The 21165-nt window shown below is 44.5% G+C and overlaps 1 protein-coding gene across 1 annotated transcript in view; it reads right to left on the reverse strand.

Annotated features, from left to right (window-relative positions):
* The window catches only part of ARL8B (ARF like GTPase 8B), a 35323-nt gene extending 18672 nt beyond the window's left edge, over positions 1-16651 (reverse strand). The window contains exon 1 of the mRNA XM_084840303.1: positions 16354-16651. Coding sequence (XP_084696429.1) covers positions 16354-16476 — 123 coding nt within the window. The 5' untranslated portion in view covers positions 16477-16651. The remainder of the gene's footprint in view (positions 1-16353) is intronic.
* Between the last annotated feature and the right edge of the window lie 4514 nt (positions 16652-21165).

The following is a 21165-nucleotide window of genomic DNA, read 5'->3' on the forward strand; positions in this document are numbered from 1 at the left end:
TGGAACTCTGCATTCAGTTGGGTATATCTTCCCCTTTCTCCCTTGCTTTTCCCTTCCCTTCTTTCCTCAGCTACTTGTAAAGCCTCATCAGACAGCCACTTGGCTTTCTTGCATTTCTTTTTCTTTGGGATGGATTTTGTTGCTGCCTCCTGAACAATGTTACGGACCTCTGTCCATAGTTCCTCAGGCAGTCTATCAGGTCTAATCCCTTACATCTATTCCTCACCTCCACTGTATATTCATAAGGGATATGATTTAGGTCATACCTGAATGGTTTAGTGGTTTTCCCTACGTTCTTCAATTTAAGCTGAAATTTTGCAAGAAGCAGCTCATGATCTGAGCCACAGTCAGCTCCAGGTCTTGTTTTTACTGACTGTACAGAGCTTCTCCATCTTTGGCTGCAAAGGACATAATCTGATTTCGATATTGACCATCTGGTGATGTCCATGTGTAGAGTCGCCTCTTGTGCTGTTGGAAAAGAGTGTTTGCTATGATCAGCGTGTTCTCTTGGCAAAACGCTATTAGCCTTTGTCCTGCTTCATTTTGTACACCAAGGCCATGCTTGCCTGTTATCCCGGTGATTTCTTGACTTCCTACTTTAGCATTCCAATCCCCTATGATGAAGAGGACATCTTTTTTTGGTGTTAGTTCTACAAGGTATTGTAGGTCTTCATAGAACCGATCAACCTCAGCTTCTTCAGTCTCAGTGGTTGGGGCATATACTTGAATTACTGTGATGTTGAATGGTTTGCCTTGGATTCGTACTGAGATCATTCTATCGTTTTTGAGATTGTACCCCAGTACTGCTTTCCCCACCCTTTTGTTGACTATGAGTGCTACTCCATTTCTTCTAAGGCATTCTTGCCCACAGTAGTAGGTATGATGGTCACCTGAATTAAATTCGCCCATGCCTGTCCATTTGAGTTCGCTGATTCCCAAGATGTTGATGTTCAATCTTGACATCTCATGTTTGACCACCTCCAGCTTACCTTGATTCATTGATCTTACATTCCAGGTTCCTAAACAATATTGTTCTTTACAGCATCAGACTTTCTTTTCACCACCAGACACATCCACAGCTGAGTGTCCTTTCGGGTTTGGCCCAGCCGCTTCACTCTTTCTGGCGCTACTTGGAAATTCCCTCTGTTGGACACCTTCTGACCTGAGAGGCTCATCTTCCGGCGTCGTATCTTTTAGCCTTATGATACGTTCCATGGGGTTTTCTTGGCAGGAATCCTGGAGTGGGTTGCCATTTCCTTCTCCAGCGGACCACATTTTCTCAGAACTCTCTGCCATGACCTGTCCATCTTGGGTGGCCCTGCACAGCATAGCTTATGGCTTCACTGAGTTACACAAGCCCCTTCGCCACAACAGGGCAGTGATGCATGAAGGGGCACAAAAAAAAATAAGAATACATAATAACTAATATTCCCTTTAAAGAACATGGTGCTTCTCCCATTATAATTATTTGCTCTGCTCACACTGAAAGCAGATTGTTCACATATCTCACTTAACCCTCAAGTTTGTTCAGGATATGTGTAGTAATTTTGGTAACCATCCAGGGTGATAATCCCTAGGAAGGTGCTGAAACTAAAGTCTGATCCACTCATGCAAAGCGGCAACTGCAGTTAATGTTTCTGAAAGTTGTCCTATCGAGAGTCATTTACTTAGCCTACTCTAGCATATAATCAAAACCTGTTTAAAGAGGTAAACATACCCTTCGAGGGTTCTAGAAACATCATATAAATCAATGTAGTTTGACTGTATTTGGAACATTCCTACACTGAAAATAGTTGAGGTGCCAGAATGCTGGGGCAATACTGTTGCAAAACCAGTTTATGCAATAACAAGTATTTAAACCCTTGTACCAGATACTTCATCCAACAGCAGGACCAATAGTGAAAGCTTGGAACATCCTATCCTTAGGAGACACTTCTGGAGTTTGCTTAGTGCCTTACAAGCATCAGGGTCCTGCCAGACCCCTATGTTCATAAACTCAAAACAGACTAATACCTAGATAATTGAACAAGGACAGTTTTCTAACAGAACTTCAAGGACAGTGTAGATCCCTTAATCTAATGAAAAAACTGTTAAATACAAACACAGTGATCTCTGAGTAAGAAAATCTACATTACTGTGTATTTAATATAGCTGAACATTGACAAGAGTGGCACTTAAAGTGAAACACCAACAGGCCAATCCACCTGACAGAACTGCACCAGCGCAATGCAGGGCTGCCTACTGATGCACATATGTTTACACTGGTGTATGCATAGTTTGGCAATTTAGTAGCCTCCTTTACCCATCAGGAGATGTACAATATTTTATTGTACCAGGCTGGCTCCTTAAGTTAATGTGCTCTGTTGGGCCTGAAATTTCAGATGCTCCTTCCCAGTTTAGAGCTCTTGAATGCACGAAGTACATTAAACTATGAAGGTTAAAACGTGTCCATTTCTACAGTCACACACTTCACAGCTATCGAATAGCTGCCATCAATTCAGATAAAACTTAGTAGCAAGTTGCTTATTTTGTATTTATCTCTTGCTCAAGTTAATGTACATGGTTTTCTCCCCCACCCCATTTTATCCTCACAACAATCCTGTGAGATAGTGTGAAAGATAGTGACCTGGTTCACACACCACAACAGCCCACTGCAGCTTAATTTACCTGTGGGAGTTGTCGCTTTGTGCTGGGCACCACTTTTGTATGGTTTCCACTGGCTCCCAACTTGCTGTGACTTGTTGTGTCATGTGAACCCAGGCAACTGCGGTTGTCTGAGGGTTAGACAACCCTCAAAAAACCCATGACTTGTTTTAGGGTTGAGAGTTGTTTAACTCTCAAACCACCCCTGCCACTGGGGTTCAGAGGACACAACAAACCATGGCAACCCCATGCTGGGGGCTGAATATTCAAAATGGCCACCCACACATGCCACAACCCATCATGGCTTAAATAAGCCATGGTGGGCTGCAGTGATCATGCAGACTGGCCCAGTGACTGACACAAGGTTACCAAGAGAGCTTCATGGCAGAATGGAGATTTGAACCTATGTCGCCCAGGACCAAGTCTGACACCAGCTACACAAGACTACTGTATTCTCATAGGGGCTATTCATACGAACACTTTGACATACTACAAACCGACAGGTAAAATTATACACCACCACCTTCTGGTCATCCCCATATTTCAAAACAATTCTAGTAGGTGCAAACAGTAATTTTTTTCAGGTGCCTGTCACATGTCAGAACATTTGCACAAACTGTCATATGCTGTTCCTCTATGCCTCCCAAGTCACCATGTGCTGGCTTTAGCTGTCTGGAATGACATACAGTCATCTGCTTGGAGACCAATACACTTGTTGTAGTCCTTCACTTTATGTGGATATGTGCCTGGGTCTTTGAAAGCTCAGCACTTTCAGCTATAAGAGGCAAGGTGTCAAGACTCTTACAGTTACTGCAGTCACAGATCTCAGTGACATAATTAGTATCACTTAGGGATGTCAGCAAAATCCGCTGCGGATTCAAATGAGGCCGGATTCTTTGGAACCGCTCTGGAGGATTCCGCGGGGGGGAGGAACGGATCGTCTCCCCCCCCCCACGGATTCCCCACCGGAACAGACAGTGGGGAATTCATACACCCCTAGCATCACTAAGAGTATTGTCCCTCCTGCTCACTGGCAGTGTGGCCCTGCATTCTTAACTAGGGATTTAAAGTTAAGCAAGCACAAGAAGCATGGCTGCTGATCAACGCATGCTGCTTACGGAGTCACAGTGACACTGATGAGCCAGGTCAGCTCACTGACTGAGGGATAAACACACCAGTGGTGTTTGCTTTCAGCACTCATGAAAGCTATACCATACAAGCACCTTGCACTACATAGAAACATAAATCCTCATCAGAAGTGGATTCTGATTAGACAAGCCTTTTCTGCATGCTGTATAATCTCTCACTATTGTCTTGTCACACTTGAGCCTGAATTTTTACTTGCTTTTTCTTTTGGCTTCTTCACACATCTTAAAAACAAGTGACACAAAGCATATTGTCATTACAAGGATGAAAGCGAGTTTCAGCATAGAAAATTCAGGTGGAAAATTCCAAGACTGGGTTACAACATGGTCAGCATTGACGGGCTTGTTAGAAATGCACCACAGATCAATATATGCAGGCTGGCCACACCCGCTCCTCTTTCCAATCCTTCTAACCATCCCCAGATACAAGACTGCATGGCAAAATAGACCATGTACAATACCAGCAGATTACTGCAGCTCCAGAAAGTGCTACCATAATCCATGAACATTTAGAATGTGACGTGGCAATTCTCATGTTACATTTGCCCACATGATCCTGTGCCTGGGAAAGAATTAGATAAGAGAACAGAATGGCAATTAGCATCCATTTACTTGTGAGCAGTATTTCTCAAATCTTTACAACCTTCACCTTTCTCAGTGGTAGAACTTCTGTTAATTTTGCCATCTCTCCATTTCTCCTGATTTTACTTAGCTATTTCTTAATACTAGGAGTTGTCAAGGCTTGTCATTTGGAGGCAACAGAGTTCTTCACTTCCATTAAAAAGACTACAAATTAACATTCAATAGTCCTCAAAGAATCAGCAGTATATTCCAACAAATACTTATAGCACTGAATGGGATACTGTAGTTAGTCATTAACCTAATATGAATATATCTGTGGGCATATCCACTATAAATTAATCAAGTCAGCTGTTAGAGATACCAAAATTTATCCTGACCATTTGTACAGATTTTATATAACCCAGATGGTGTAAGATACAACTCTGCTTGCAGGGTGGGGGATCTGGTTTAATCTTGTAGCATTTTGGCCAGCAGACAGGCTACAAATCAGTGGGCAGGTTCACACTATTAAACAAGCCACCATGGCTTATTTTAATGCCCAGTGAGTGCCAGGCACCATTTCCCTAATTAGCCCCCCCGCCCCGGGCGCAGCTTGTCATGTCATCCAAACCTGAGCTGCATGGCTTGTCTGAAGGGGAAACAACCCTCAAATAACCCTTGTTTCCCTCTTGAACAAGCCATGCTGCCCGGGTTTGGACGAAACAACAACCTGCACCCAGGCAAGTAATGAGGGGAAATGGTACCTGACACACACTGTGATTTAAACAAGCCATCAAGGCTTATTTAAGCCACAATGGCTTGTTTTGATCCCCAGTTATTTAAGCTACCATTGCTTGCTTTAATCAGGTGAACTAGGTCAATGTAAAAATGAAAGCTGGAGTTTAATGGCCTGTGGGACATAACAAGTACTGCATGTTTGTCTACTTCTATTCAGTGAACAATACACTTATTGAAACCAAGCTGGTTAGAACTTTTCAGAATGAAGTAATAGATTTTTATTTACTGGATGAGACATAAAGGCATGAATAAAAAGGACTGAAATACTTCCCAGTGCTCGCATAGGTGAGATTTCGTTAGGTTAGCGAATCACTAACCTAATGAAATTCTCACCTTGTTTCTAATACCTCTACTGTAATACCCATGTCCACAGCTATGTACATGCCAGCTGTACATAGATGGATACGGAAGCAAATGCCCAGTTATTTATTTAGTTATTTATGGAATTTACATACCACTGAATAACAAAATCTCTCAGTGGTTCACAGTACTAAAATACAATATTAAAAAACAATATTAAAACACAGCATTAAAAACACTTCCAATTACAGTTAAAAAAAATCAAGGAGCAGTAAAATGGAGCAGCATGATTAACTTACTTACAGCCCAGGGAAAGCCTGGGTGAACAAGTGTGTTTTCAGGAGGGGATTGAAAGATGTCATGTTTTCTGCCTCCCAAACTCCAAGAGGGAGGGTTTTCCAGATGGTGGGTGCCACTACAGAGAAGGCTGGTCATCTGGGTATTTCACATTGACTTTCCGTTCATTTTGGAATGATCAGCAAGGCCTCCTCTGCTGATCTTAAAGGTCGCCTTGGTATGTATAAGTTTAGAGGACGACGCTGAAGTTATATGCTATATTTATCATGTAGGCAGGAATGACATATCCCTCTTACCAGCTCAAGGACCACCAGGGAAGGAGACATCAAAGGCTTTCAGGTCTCTATCACCTGCATAAGGGACAGGTGGAAGGACAAAGCAGGTCATGGGCCTCCCTTTTTATGCTGGATGGACAAGATGCTCCTTACTGTTCACCTGATGCAACCCCAGTTCCCCACCCCAACAGCTGTCATCTCCAGATGCTGAACCAGAAACCAGTTGCAAGATGCTTTTGCAATATTATCCTCAGGATTTGGAGATGCTGGAAGACCTCAGCAATTAGACATACTATTTGAAATTTATAACATATAATTGTAAATATCCCTTTCTGGTTCATATGTTTCCCTCTATATACTTACTAAAACAAATTTTAAAAACTGAAGCACTGAGAGCTCAGATTTATTCATAGAAATCCTAGTTTAAGTGATTCTGTATTGGAATTGCTGACAGCTAGGATCCAAAATAGTTCAGAGGATTCAGTGCATGAACCAGCAGCCTTTTAATTTTCTATTTGGGGGATTTATTCTGTACCCTTAAATAAAATTCCCAGGGAGGGTTACAAAATTTAATTCAGTTTGCCTTAGCAGGGAAACAAACTGTGCCAGTTACTCAGACAGGAAGCTCTAAAAAAAACCTATCCCAGGAACCACTGTGGATCCAAGCTGTTGCTCAGCCCACACTTTATGTGGTGAAAAGAAAATCCGATGCTGTAAAGAGCAATATTGTTTAGGAACCTGGAATGTAAGATCAATGAATCAAGGTAAGCTGGAGGTGGTCAAACATGAGATGGCAAGATTGAACATCGACATCTTGGGAATCAGCGAACTAAAATGGACAGGCATGGGCGAATTTAATTCAGGTGACCATCATATCTACTACTGTGGGCAAGAATCCCTTAGAAGAAATGGAGTAGCACCCATAGTCAACAAAAGGGTGGGAAAAGCAGTACTGGGGTACAATCTTAAAAATGATAGAATGATCTCAGTACGAATCCAAGGCAAACCATTCAACATCACAGTAATTCAAGTCTATGCCCCAACCACTGAGACTGAAGAAGCTGAGGTTGATCGGTTCTATGAAGACCTACAACACCTTCTAGAACTAACACCAAAAAAAGATGTCCTCTTCATCATAGGGGATTGGAATGCTAAAGTAGGAAATCAAGAAATCACCGGGATAACAGGCAAGCATGGCCTTGGTGTACAAAATGAAGCAGGACAAAAGCTAATAGAGTTTTGCCAAGAGAACATGCTGTTCATAGCAAACACTCTTTTCCAACAGCACAAGAGGCGACTCTACACATAGACATCACCAGATGGTCAATATCGAAATCAGATTGATTATGTCCTTTGCAGCCAAAGATGGAGAAGCTCCATACAGTCAGTAAAAACAAGACCTGGAGCTGACTGTGGCTCAGATCATGAGCTGCTTCTTGCAAAATTTCGGCTTAAATGAAGAATGTCGGGAAAACCACTAAACCATTCAGGTATGACCTAAATCATATCCCTGATGAATATACAGTGGAGGTGAGGAATAGATTTCAGGGATTAGACCTGATAGACAGAGTGCCTGAGGAACTATGGACGGAGGTCCATAACATTGTTCAGAAGGCAGCAACGAAATCCATCCCAAAGAAAAAGAAATGCAAGAAAGCCAAGTGGCTGTCTGATGAGGCTTTACAAGTAGCTGAGGAAAGAAGGGAAGCGAAAAGCAAGGGAGAAAGGGGAAGATATACCCAACTGAATGCAGAGTTCCAGAGAATAGCAAGGAGAGACAAGAAGGCCTTCTTAAATGAACAATGCAAAGAAATCGAGGAAAACAACAGAATGGGAAAGACTAGAGATCTCTTCAAGAAAATTGGAGATCTCAAGGGAACGTTTTGTGCAAAGACGGGCATGATAAAGGACAAAGAAGGCAGGGACCTAACAGAAGCAGATGAGATTAAGAAGAGGTGGCAAGAATACACAGAAGAACTATACAGGAAAGATCTGAATGTCCCTGATAGCCATGATAGTGCGGTCACTGTACTTGAGCCGGACATCCTAGAGAGTGAAGTCAAGTAGGCCTTAGGAAGCATTAGTAACAACAAAGCTAGCGGAGATGACAGTATTCCAGCCGAACTATTTAAAATCCTAAAAGATGATGCTGTTAAAGTGCTGCATTCAATATGTCAACAAATCTGGAACACTCAACAGTGGCCACAAGACTGGAAAAGGTCAGTTTACATTCCAATTCCAAAGAAGGGCAACGCCAAAGAGTGTTCAAACTACCGCACAATTGCGCTCATTTCACATGCCAGCAAGGTGATGCTCAAAATCCTACAAGCTAGGCTTCAGCAGTATGCGAACCGAGAACTACCGGAAGTACAAGCTGGGTTTCGAAGAGGCAGAGGAACTAGAGATCAAATCGCCAACATTCGCTGCATCATGGAGAAAGCAAGAGAATTCCAGAAAAACGTCTATTTATGCTTCATTGACTACGCTAAAGCCTTTGATTGTGTGGATCACAACAAACTGTGGCAAATTCTGAAAGTGATGGGAGTACCAGACCACCTTACCTGTCTCCTGAGAAACCTGTACGAGGGTCAAGAAGCAACAGTAAGAACCAGAGATGGAACAACCGATTGGCTCAAAATTGGGAAAGGAGTACGACAAGGCTGCATATTGTCACCCTGCTTATTTAACTTATATGCAGAGTACATCATGAGAAATGCCGGGTTGGTTGAATCAGAGGTCGGAATTAAGATTGCTGGGAGAATTATCAACAACCTCCGATATGCAGACGATACCACCCTAATGGCAGAAAGCGAAGAGGATCTCAAGAGCCTCTTGTTGAGGGTGAAAGAGGACAGTGCAAAAGCTGGTTTGAAACTCAACATTAAAAAAACGAAGATCATGGCATCTGGCCCCATCACTTCCTGGCATCTAGAAGGGGAAGAAATGGAAGCAGTGACAGATTTTACTTTCTTGGGCTCCAAGATCACCGCAGACGGTGACTGTAGCCATGAAATTAAAAGACGCTTGCTCCTGGGGAGGAAAGCTATGGCAAACCTAGACAGCATAGTAAGAAGCAGAGACATCACCTTGCCGACAAAGGTCCGTCTAATCAAAGCTATGGTTTTCCCAGTAGTAATGTATGGCTGTGAGAGCTGGACTATAAGGAAGGCTGAGCGCCGAAGAATTGATGCTTTCGAACTGTGGTGCTGGAGAAGACTCTTACGAGTCCCCTGGACTGCAAGGAGGTCCAATCAGTCCATCCTAAAGGAAATCAACCCTGAGTGCTCATTGGAAGGACAGATAATGAAGCTGAAGCTCAAATATTTTGGCCACCTGATGCGAAGAGAAAACTCCCTGGAAAAGACCCTGATGCTGGGAAAGACTGAAGGCCAAAGGAGAAGGGGACGGCAGAGGATGAGATGGCTAGATAGCATCACGGATGCAATGAATATGAACTTGAGCACGCTCCGGGAGAGAGCGCAGGACAGGAAGGCCTGGCGTGCTATGGTCCATGGGGTCACGAAGAGTCGGACATGACTGAACGACTGAACAACAACAATGAAAGAACAATCTCACTTTCTGCAGCGTACTGCTTCTCGTCCAATAGCAACACTAACAGTATTACTCTAAAAGCTATTAAGCAAGCCAAGAATATTTCTTACTAAAAAAAGACAGAATTTTCTCCAGGATCCTAAGCCTCTGGTCCAGCAATGATTATGTCATATGAACACAATTGTCCAAAGCTGCCCATAATCACTTAAGGAAATACCTTGCTTGCCATAAAAAGGTTATGAAATACAGGCAATCCAAACAAAGTATATTCCTAGATACAGAGATTAAATGTCACACTTCTTGTCATGAATAAGGAAGTGATATTAACTATCTGGATGAGTAGGAGATACAAGATTTGCGTATCTCATGGTCAGGCTTGCTTGGAAAAAAATCCTTGCCTGGTAGTATGTGCACATCAGCACCTCCCCATTCAGTGAAACCAGGAGAGTCATTTTCTCCCCTTTGAGGCCCACATGCCACGATGATTAACATTAGTGCATGTGGGCAGATTCAGATCTTTATTTTATTATTTGCTTAGTGGATTCTGTTGATTTATTCACAAGTGTGTTTTAACTCAAATGTACAGATAGTTCAAGCTTGCATCTGTAGGTATATAGTTTCATCACCACTTGTGATAAAGTGTACAGAGCTGTCATCTGACTCCTGCAAAAGCCACTTCATGATTTCCCTCATCACTTCCATTCCCACCCACAACTGCAACGTGTCGTAGGTCCTGCATAAGCCATTTGGAGACCCTACACAAAAGGTCTGCAATGTTACTGCAAACAGGCCAAGCTTCTCCTTACTAATCCTTCATACATCAAGGTTTCCACTTTTCAGGCTCAACCTCGAGTGTGTGCGCTAGCCCCCAACTACTGCAAGTTAGGGAAGAGCTAAGAAGCGCCAGTGGCCGGTCAGCTACTGCCAACGATGTTGAACAAGGTTAGAGGAAGAGAAGATAGAGCTATGCAACCTTTGCTTTATTTAGTTTTAAATTAATATCTTTTAATGGATTAACACGTAGATGCATTTTTTTTTAAAAAAAAAGTAAACTATTAACTTGCTAAATCAACTTTTTTGATTAGCAATAATAAATAGTTTCAGCGGCCTTAAATAGTCTCATTTCAGATGGATCAGGGAGCATCTTGCAACAAATGCAGACTTCAGCTTCATTAGATCATCTTTCATGAGTCATGTTATTGTTATATCTGTCTGGAAAACAAGTCATAATCCAGTTTAGCTGATGACTGGATAGAAGCCTACTCTGTGCAATGATAAGGTTTTCTCCTAGTATTGAAAGGCTTAGGAACGCAACTCACAAAGCATTTAGTCCCATCCTGCCTGCATTTAAGCCAGTTTAGTACTATTGGAACTGATCAGGAGGGCACTTGGTATCATTAAGCGTATATGAAAGTACAATTAAGTTTTGGAAGAATGATATTTTAGCCTCACACATAACTCCAGATAAGTTACCACCACATATTTACTATCCTGCCAACATATATCTTTTATACTGCAAACCTACATGTGTCTATTCAGAAGGAAGCCCCACAGAGTTCAACTGAACTTACTCCCAGGGAAGTGTTATCGGATTGCAGCCATATTCATTTCTAGATTAAATTGAGAATAAATGTCCCCACCTAGACACATTTTTTACTAACCACAGCCAACCAGCTATTTATACCCCAATGGTACTTCAATTCTCAAGCAATAGCCATGCCCACAACACAAAAATTACTGACCATATTACTGATGGAATAATAAGGTAGAGAGTTCAATACATTTTCAAGAATTGGTAGCATCAGCCATGTCTTTTCTATTAATGAAAATTTCAGATAAATATAAAAAATTATATTTATCTGAAATATACCTATATATAACCACATGAGCACTGAGTTTGGCAAGCTTTTAGCCGACAAGAATTTTTACTTGCCTTGGGAAAGTGCTGAACATCGATCTTAACAATGGATCCCTAATACCAAAATGAAAGTAAAAACCATAGTATCACCTAAGCAGCCTTATCGGTTGCAACTACTGCACTGTAGAGAGTCCCGTCATCACTAACATGCAGTCCAAGTGTCAGCAAGATAGACAAACCATTGTTGCTTAATAGTGGGACTAACAATGCTCTTTTATTTCACCCAGGAACACAGTTGTAAGCATACATATTTAATAGCTTTCACCCAGATAAGTCTAGAGATGTGTTAAAATCTGGGCAATAAGCTAGACAACTTCAAGTAGCATAACCAATCCCTCCTCATGCCTTCCAATGATTCATACTTCTACTGTAAGAAGTAGAGAGTTACACTTTTATTTTTAATTTTATACAAAGGGCCATTCCTGAACGTATGCAATTTCCACGTAACCAAGGAGGTATTTTGTCACATCTGAAAAGTGCTGCTTCCAAAGACATTTGGCAAACAGTCAAAACTGTTCCACTCTGTGGAAGTGGCATTATTATGTGAACGGAGGAAGTACAAGCTATCATTTCATTCATTTGGCAACTAAGTCTACCATCAAAAAAAGCCAGGGATTTCCTATCTGCTTCTCCTCTTGTCACTTGCCTTTCACCCTAAAGCACTTGTACACATATTGTACAAAGGATGGAAGTATGTATATGCCTGTTATTTCCTACATAATAATACATGAACCTCCCTTAACCAGGGATGGAAAGACATCCAGTGCTTGATCACCTGGGTGCCTAGATCTCCAATGCTGATTCTTGGGAATCGGCGAGGGGAAGGGGGGGGGGATGTTAATGGCTTCCAGTATTTAATGGACATCATTCTGGTTTATGTTATCCCAGTTTGGCTTTGTGATATACCAATTGTTGGGTGGAAATGATATAATTCTTCTATGTAGTTTTGAAATGCTCTCATCAACTATACCTCAATTTACAGAAGGAGAAGTATGTTTTTCCAGAGAAGCTGCTCCTTCTAACTCAACCAGGTTTGCTTCCAATTACCTGAATCGTTAATAAGAACAAAAATGTTCTATTTAAAGCTTTATCATCCAGTGATATGTTTGTTACATAAAGTCAACTACATATGCCAAGTTTAAGGTAGCTGCCAATTCTTGTGAAAGGTTACCAGAAAGTATCTGCTTACATTGTAGATGTTACTTTGAAAGGAAGCTAACAATGCAATAAGCGTTTCCCTCTCAAGACATAGAGCAAGAGACCAGCACCCGTCACCATGCCAACATGGCCTTTTTGCTTTACCATTAAAATTCAACAGTTAACTCATTTAAAAATAACAAACAAGTTACCTGGAAGTATTTTGAAGTGCAATCAAGGGTCAGATAAAACTAAATAGTAACACCTTGGAAAAACTTCAGCCCCTTGTCATACCAAATACCCTCCTCAGCACTCAAGTTCTAGGAAGGATAGCTTAGTTCTACAGATATTTTTGCTTACCCTTTGCTATATGCACTTCTGATTCAGAGGTAATGAAATCAAATCAACTTCAGATCTCATTCACAAGACCCCCTCCCTCAGAAGTTTCATAACCACGACCCAGGCAAGGTCTAAGCAGCAGCAGCAAACAGCAGCAAAATATCTACAGGCAAAGTTCATTATATGGCCTGCCATGCTGCCAGCACAGATCAAGAAGCATTTCCCAGGCCTTGAGGAAGCTGTACTTAGCTTATATTGTAGCTGTACAGCTTAGAAGCATATTATAGACTAAATCTAAACAAAGAGCTGGAAAAATCAGTAAAGAGCAACCAAACTAATCAAGGGGCTGGAGCAATTATTTTAACTTAGAAAAAGGGTAAGGGAGAGGGGCATGGTAGAAGTATGTAACATTATGCATGATGTGGAGAAAGTGGATAGGGAGAAGGTTTTTCCTCTCATAATATTCTACTTGTGGGCTTCCCATAGGCATCTGGCTGGCCACAGTGGGAACAGAAGGCTGGGCTAGATAGGCCTTTGGCCTGATCCAACGTAGATCTATTAATGCAGCAAAGTGCCTCCACTACAAGCTACAGCACTGACAACAGCTCACTGCAGCATCAGGTCTACCAAAGCACAAAGACCTTAAAGGTACAATCCTATGGTCTTGGGAGAAATTCCCAGGGGCCTTTGGATTTTTCAAAGTCCCCCTCCTGAGGCCATAAACACTGCTATAACCTCGGGGGGGAGGACCCTGCGTTCCAATCCCTCCCCCTGCCCCTTCACAGCTGCCCTGGAAATAACTGTGGCAGCTGCTACCAGAGGTCGCAAATGAGACTTTGGGGAGAGGGGAAAGGGGGTGTTCCAGTGATCGGGGAGAGGAGGGAGGAGGAGAGGCCAGAATACACTCCATCCTATGGACTCTTCAGCCCTGCCCCCATGACTCCACTAGACAGGTTCAGAGGCCTGTCTAGTGGACACATTTTAAAAGGAGGATGGAGAGGCAAAAACTGCCTTGATCGCTCCACCCACCCTGGTGGCAGCAGCCCGGCAGAGCACTGATATTCAGGAGCCTCCCAGATAGGTTTGCCTCTTAAGTGTACTAAGAAGAGGGTGCTGGTTTACTTAAAAGACAGAACAACTTTAAGCTTTAATCTAGTGGAGAATATTGTTCCATTTCAAGGGATATGCAGCACTGACACACCACAAAGTCAGGAAAACATAGCATCTTCTATTTGTTATACTGATGCAATCAGTCATTTAGAAAGAGGCTAACAAAGCCTTTTATGAGCCAACTTCTGCATAGATAAACAAGTTAATAGCCAAACTGAGAGAGGCACATTCTGCACCCTTTGTGGAGGCATGTCTCATCTAATTACAAACAGGTTTCCATCAGCAACTCACCCCCACCCTCCTATTGTTGCTGCATTGTAAAAAAAAAGTTACTTTGACCTTCCAGGAGGAAACTTTGTAATGGCACACAGACCAAATCAAGCCTGTTTATTTTTAACTAAGTGTTCCATAAGAAGTGGCCCCCAACTAACCATAACTAAGACTACTTGGAATCACTATACATACACACCAAAACAATAGGAGGGAGGAAAACACTGTTTTAAAATTAAATCAATTGCACGTACAAAAGGCATGCTAAAAGATAACAAGCCCGTGTTACAAATGCATATTCAAAATAGCTTGATAGAAATAAGTTATCACTGAACACGACTGACTCATCACTCATATTGCTAAACCATAGATACAGTATTTGGGGACTGATACTTTCCTACATATAACATAGGCTTTACCTATGCCTGTATGACTGTAACCCATATTAATAGTTAAGGGTGCAATCCTATGCATGCTTAGACAGAAAAAAGTCCTACAACTCCCAGCATTCCCCAGCCAGCATGGCTTGTTGGGAAATGTTGGTAGTTGTAGGACTTTTTCTGTCTAAGCATGCATAGGATTGCACCTCAAGGGATGTAATGGTATTGGTGGGTTTTCCAGATTAGGATTACAATTTATGCAAACTTGCTTGAGAGTAAACCCCATCGAATTCACTTCAAGTTCCATCAAGGTAAACATGCTCAGGGTACAGAACATAGTGATTGTAACTGCTTGGAAGGTAGAATAATGTCAAGATAGAACAGGGGCGCTCATATGAACACCTGTACATGGATGAAGTAAACAGATACCCAATTTCTCATTAAAGGGCCTCTAGATTCATTTAGATGAGAAACAACAACAGGCAGGAACTCCAACTCACATAAATTGCTTTATAACAAATAACAGTATATTGATGAGTAACTGCTACATTTATTTTTCACCCTTCCCAGAAAAAGCCAGACATATACAGAGTTCCTGGATAGTCTCTGAGTAGTGGCTGGGCCAGCTTTACTTAAAGTGAACTACATGAGGCACCTTCAGACCATTCTCCTGAGGGCACAGTGATCTTGCATTATGTGGCACTAGCAGTCTGGGCCAACACACCCTGCCATAACTTCTTCCAAAGAGGGGCAGGCTCGGGAACTCATCTCCAAAGGAAAGGAAAGTAGGATAAAGCATCTCAGGGTACCTCTGCTCACTGCACAGAGTGAAGGGTTCTCTTTGGGAAAGCCACACCCCACGAAGAGTCAGGATCACAGCAGCTGCAAGGCTGGGGAGGGAGGCAGAGCTCCTGATCATGCCCATCCCAAGCAGCACTTGATATGCAATGAGCTTCAGATCTGCCAAAGTCACAACTAGGCAAGGCAAGGCTCCCCTCCACATCCTTCCTCAAGAGCTGCTTAAATTGCGTAAGGACAATGAATTGGGTAAAGAGGCAACCTGCCTCTGGCTCAGCCCCACCCATCCCAACGACACTTCACCCAAGCCCAGTTCATGAATTAAGGAATAACACGTTTCCAGAACTTTAACTTGCAGGCTACAGGTGAGAGGTTGCACGACCCCATGGTCCTCCCACCAAGGGAAAGCCCACTCACTCCATGCACGTAGAACGTGCATATCCTGGCAAAGATGAAACCTTCTTCCTGGGATGCTATTTTCTTACGTGCTAGGACGGGGTGTTATGGGGGGGGGGTTACCCCGCATGGGGCAACATTCAAATATGCAACTCAGCCCCTGCAGCCCATACAAAAGCATTTACCCCTCCCAGAGCGCGCTGCCGCGTCCGCACTGTTAACAAAACAACTAAGAGGCGCGCTCGACCCCGTGGCGCACGTCCAGCGGAGGGCCGGCGCCACACGCGGGGAGGAGCGGGGGGGCAGCAAGAGGAGCAGCCGCCCACCCCCGCAGGCCACCTTCGCCCCAAGCTCGGGCAGGCCGGGGGCGCCCAGGGCCGGCGCGCGGGGAGGCGAGGCGAGGGGCCCCGCGGGGGCGCGTCGGGGTGTCTCACCGCGATGACGTTGACGAAGGTGGTCTTGCCCGAGTACTGCAGCCCGACCAGCGTCAGCTCCATCTCCTCCTTCCAGAACAGCGACCGGAACCAGTCCAGCAGCCGAGACAACAACGCCAGCATGGCGGCGGCGACAAGCAGCAGCCCGGCCGCGTCTCCGTCGCTCTACCCCGCTCCCTCTGCGCCCGTCTCGCCCCGCGTCGTCTCCGTCACGACGGCGCCTCGGGCCGACTCCGGCGGCGGCTGCTGCTCCCTCTCGCTCCGCGCGTCGTGGTCATATGACGGCTCGCCCCGCCGCGAGGCAAGAGCGGACTTGCCCCTCCGGCGACCCCGAAGCCCGGCCTCACGGCGACCCCTGCCGGCCAGGCCGCGCGCCACACCCGGGGAGGACCGAGACGCGGGCGGCGGGGAGAGACGAGGCGCCTCCGCCGGCCGAGAGCAGGCGCGGGAGGAGGCGGGGCCCGGCCGGGCGGGGCGGGACCACCCCGTCCAGACCCGCCGCTCGGACGCCGCTCTGCCCTGCCTGCTGCCTGTCCTTGACCGTTCGAACCAGATCTCAGTCTGAACTTGGCTTCATGTCGGAGCTCAGCCCTGAATTAAAATATGATGGTTGTTGCCCATGTTTCCCCGCTCTCCAGCCTCAAAGGCTCTCGGAGCAGCTTACAGATCAGTAGCGAGGGGAGGGTCCCCGCCCGCGGGCTTGCGAGCTAAAAGACGAGGCGCGAAAGGGACGCGCGGGGAGGGGGAGGAGGAGGAGGAGAAAGGCGAGCTCGGGCGTCAGTTCTTGAAGTCACAGTCCTCATGCGGAGATGGGACGGAAGCCATCCAGGTCGCCTGACGGGGCGGCTGCCGCTGGGTGATGCTTGAGAGAGAGGCCGCTGGTTTCTCAGCAGAGCTGATGGAATAGCCCCGTTTCTCTGCTCTGCCCCTCTGCGGTCTGACGGACTGCCACGGCTAGGTTGTTGTCGTTCAGCCGTGTCCGACTCTTCGTGACCCCATGGACCATAGCACGCCAGGCCTTCCTGTCCTGCGCTCTCTCCCGGAGTGTGCTCAGGTTCATATTCATTGCATCGGTGATGCTATCTAGCCATCTCATCCTCTGCCGTCCCCTTCTCCTTTGGCCTTCAGTCTTTCCCAGCATCAGGGTCTTTTCCAGGGAGTTTTCTCTTCGCATTAGGTGGCCAAAATATTGGAGCTTCAGCTTCAGTATCTGTCCTTCCAATGATCACTCAGGGTTGATTTCCTTTAGGATGGACTGATTTGACCTCCTTGCAGTCCAGGGGACTCGTAAGAGTCTTCTCCAGCACCACAGTTCGAAAGCATCAATTCTTCGGCGCTCAGCCTTCCTTATAGTCCAGCTCTCACATGGCTAGGTGGCAGTATGTAAAACAGTAGCAAAGGAAACTTGCCCCTGTGCATGTATGAAGTGCCTCACATCTAAATAACTACAGCAAGGATTCGCACAGGATTTGAGAAGGGAGAAGGCAGGATTTTCAGGTCAGAAAATGCGCCTGGGATGCCTGTTGCCCTCTGCTGTTCTCAGAAGGGCCCATTCACTTTAACTCCAATGTGGTGGGCGTTTCCATTCCTACTCTTCCGCTATTGTTTCTGTGCTGACCTCTGAGTTAGTGCATTGGCTGCTTTTAATATGCATTTTATCTGCTGTTTTTAGTACTGTGGTGGGGTTGTTGTTTTTTTAATCCTGTCTGCTAATAGTAAAGTCATTCCCTGAGTGTGGATACTTACATAACCAAAACAGCACCATCCACGCACAAGAGGAAGGTATCAGCAGCCTTTGATCACTCACAAAATTTTACTGAGGGATCCTAACTGGGGGGAGGGGGAGGAGAATAACCCCTCCAAACAGCCCAGTGAGGACTGATCATACTCACTGGGCATGGGATCCTCATTGATTATGAGGGTGGAAAACCAGGATGGCGAAGCAAGAATGAAATGGAATATCCTGGAATTTGGCATGGCTGGCTGGCATGGGAGCATTCTGTGCTACAACATTTCATTGCAGGTCATACTTGTATTTACTGTAACCAACTGCCTTGAGTCTTTTGCAGTAAGGTGGGCTTTACATCTCAAGATTAATAAACAAACAATTTGTCTTTTTTATATCCATTCCCATCACAATTGCAACTGATTCTTAAGCCTCTTTACTTTAGAAGGAAGTTCCATTGATTTCATACTGCCTTAACCAATGTTAGGACCATTGAAACTATTGGGTCTAATTCTGCATAGGATTGCAGTGCTTTTTGTCTAATATAACTAGGGCTGACTGATCCTATATCTGCATCTGTTCATGCATCAGGAGAAATGTATAGAGCATAATTTATTTTTTTTTAATTCTCCCATTACCATAATGGGGGAAAACACCACTTGGTGAAAATCTGCCTTCTATGAAATTGGCAAAAGTTCAAGAGATATCCTCTCAGGGCCTACCTACTGGGAACTGGATACTGAATATTATACAGAGGGATACAAATCTACAATATAAATAAACTCTATTTTCATCCACAGATAGTTCCGTAGGTAGTCAGATAACATAATATCTGAAATAAAAGGCAGTACCAAATAGAATGGGATCGTTAGACATGGATTCAGCAAGCACCACTGAGAATGGGCACCTTATTTAGAAAGGTCAAGCTGCTGGAGATGGATTTTTCAAAAGTATAGTGAAGGTTGTTTATATTAGAATTAAAACATAGAAGGTTAAAATGAAAAATTCATGAAGGATAAGGCTATCAAGGGCTCCTAGTCATGATAGCTAAATACAGACCTGGAGAAGCTGTGACGTGTGCCAGCCACCATTATGAATATGAACCCCTGACCGGGGGTTGTCGGGGATTGTTGTGTCTTGTGAACCCGGCTGGTGGAGGTTATTTGAAAGTCAAACAACCCTCACATAACCCATGGTCTGTTGTAGGGTTATGTGAGGGTTGTTTAACACTCAAATAACCCCCACTGGCCTGGTTCACACGACATGATAACCCCCAGCTCCTGGTCAAGTGTTGCATATTCATAATGGTGGCCAGCATGCGCCTCAGCTCCTCGAGGGTAAATTAACCCTTGATGGGTTTTTGTATCATGCGAACTGGCACACTACCTCCAGTATCAGAGGTAGTATGCCTTTATACCGGTCGTTGTGGGACATGAACGTGAGGGTGCTATTGCACTCATGTCCTACTTGTGGGCTTTCTACAGGCAGGCTGTTGGTTGGCCCCTGTGGGAAGAGAATGCTGGACTTGATAGGCTTTTTGTCTGATCCAGCATGACTCTTCTTATGTTCTTATCTTAGCAAGTATATACAGTGGAGACTGGTGGTTCCGATGTCAGTGGGGGTGGTGGAAGCACCTTGGATAGCTCCTTTAGAGTTCTGACTGGTTCTGACTGAAACCCGGAGCAGATTTACCACCCCACTGACATCAAAACCACCAGCCTCCACTGAATATATATAAAAATGGCTTGAAAAACAACAGGGAAGCCTGGTAGCCAGATGTGCAGCCTAATATGGGAGAGAGGAAGGCATAGGGGAAGTGGTCATGGGTAAATGAAAGGGTTCCTAAGGCAATGTGGGCAGGGAGGCTTAGAACAAGGTTTAGGGTACAAATGAGTTGAAGATTGCTGCAAGGAGGGGAGACGTTTGGGAGCAGAGGGATGGATATTCAGGGGTACAGGAGAAAGACACTTCTCTTGTGTAGAGAAGTGGGATGGAAAGAATCTTTCATGGCTCAGAACTAAAGACTGCCTCTCATGGGTGTTCAAGCTTTGATGAGTGCCTTCAAGCCAATCAAACTTGGTTAAAGGATAGAAACAGTTGGCAAATATTAGGGAAAGACAGAGAAAAAGAGTTCCAGCTGGCTAGTAACCAGTGGGAAAACAAATATAGAAAGAATATACTTGCCCTTAGTCTGTGCAGCATGTTTGAAGCAATGACTCTGAGCTTCCCTTCAGTGTCTACTTCTCTAAACGTACAAGCATCTTTGACCAGGAAGCCTACTTGGGGTTTTCAGGTCCACAAAACAGGAAGCCTTTTGATGCATTCAGTCTGCCAGAGATAGCTAAAACCATCTCCTTTTTAATTAGCCATTTTACTCCAGTTCCTAGCACCAAAAGGTATGGCAAGGATCTTCCTGTTTACATGCCCATCCTCTGATTAGAGAAACATGTTGGCCAGTCACCCCTTGCACATGCACATGAGTAGTAAAGGAGGGGGGCCCGCATCAAACACTAAACCACGCCCCGCTTTTGAAGGTGACAGTTGTGCCGCCCCCCATTGAGACAGGCAGTCCCGCCCTAGCCGGAAGCCCCACGTATGTGATCAGCTGACCCGGTCATATGACCTTCAGGGTCACCTGACAGGGGTCATGTGACCCCTCTATGAACTTGCCATGCCGCCGTGGACCAATAGGAATTGGTTCTAGAGCCCTAGCGCATACGGGTGCAGAGATGGCCCGCAGGGCCTTTTCCAATTGGTCTTGCGGTACCGACACGAAATCATGGAACTGACACAGACAGTGAGAGCATTTTGGAATGGTAAGAAGTATGTGAAGAAAATGTTAGCAATAGATCCATTCCAATACCCCACTCTGGCTAGTACATCTTTTGCCATGTATAGGTTTAAGTTTCTGACGGAATACACCATTGCCATACCCCCACCAGATAATTATCACCGGCAGTGTAAATGGTTTTCTACCCCTGCAATTCGGTGGTTGAGCTGCATAGAGCATAAAGAAAACATTCAGATTCAGCACGCCTTAAAGGGTGGGGAATTCAAAGCTGACCCTTATTTTCTAGATGGCTATG

Source organism: Heloderma suspectum, chromosome 2 (assembly GCF_057233095.1).
Source record: "Heloderma suspectum isolate Gila_16-S chromosome 2, 16-S_ref, whole genome shotgun sequence".
In the NCBI taxonomy this organism is placed as follows: Eukaryota; Metazoa; Chordata; class Lepidosauria; order Squamata; family Helodermatidae; genus Heloderma; species Heloderma suspectum.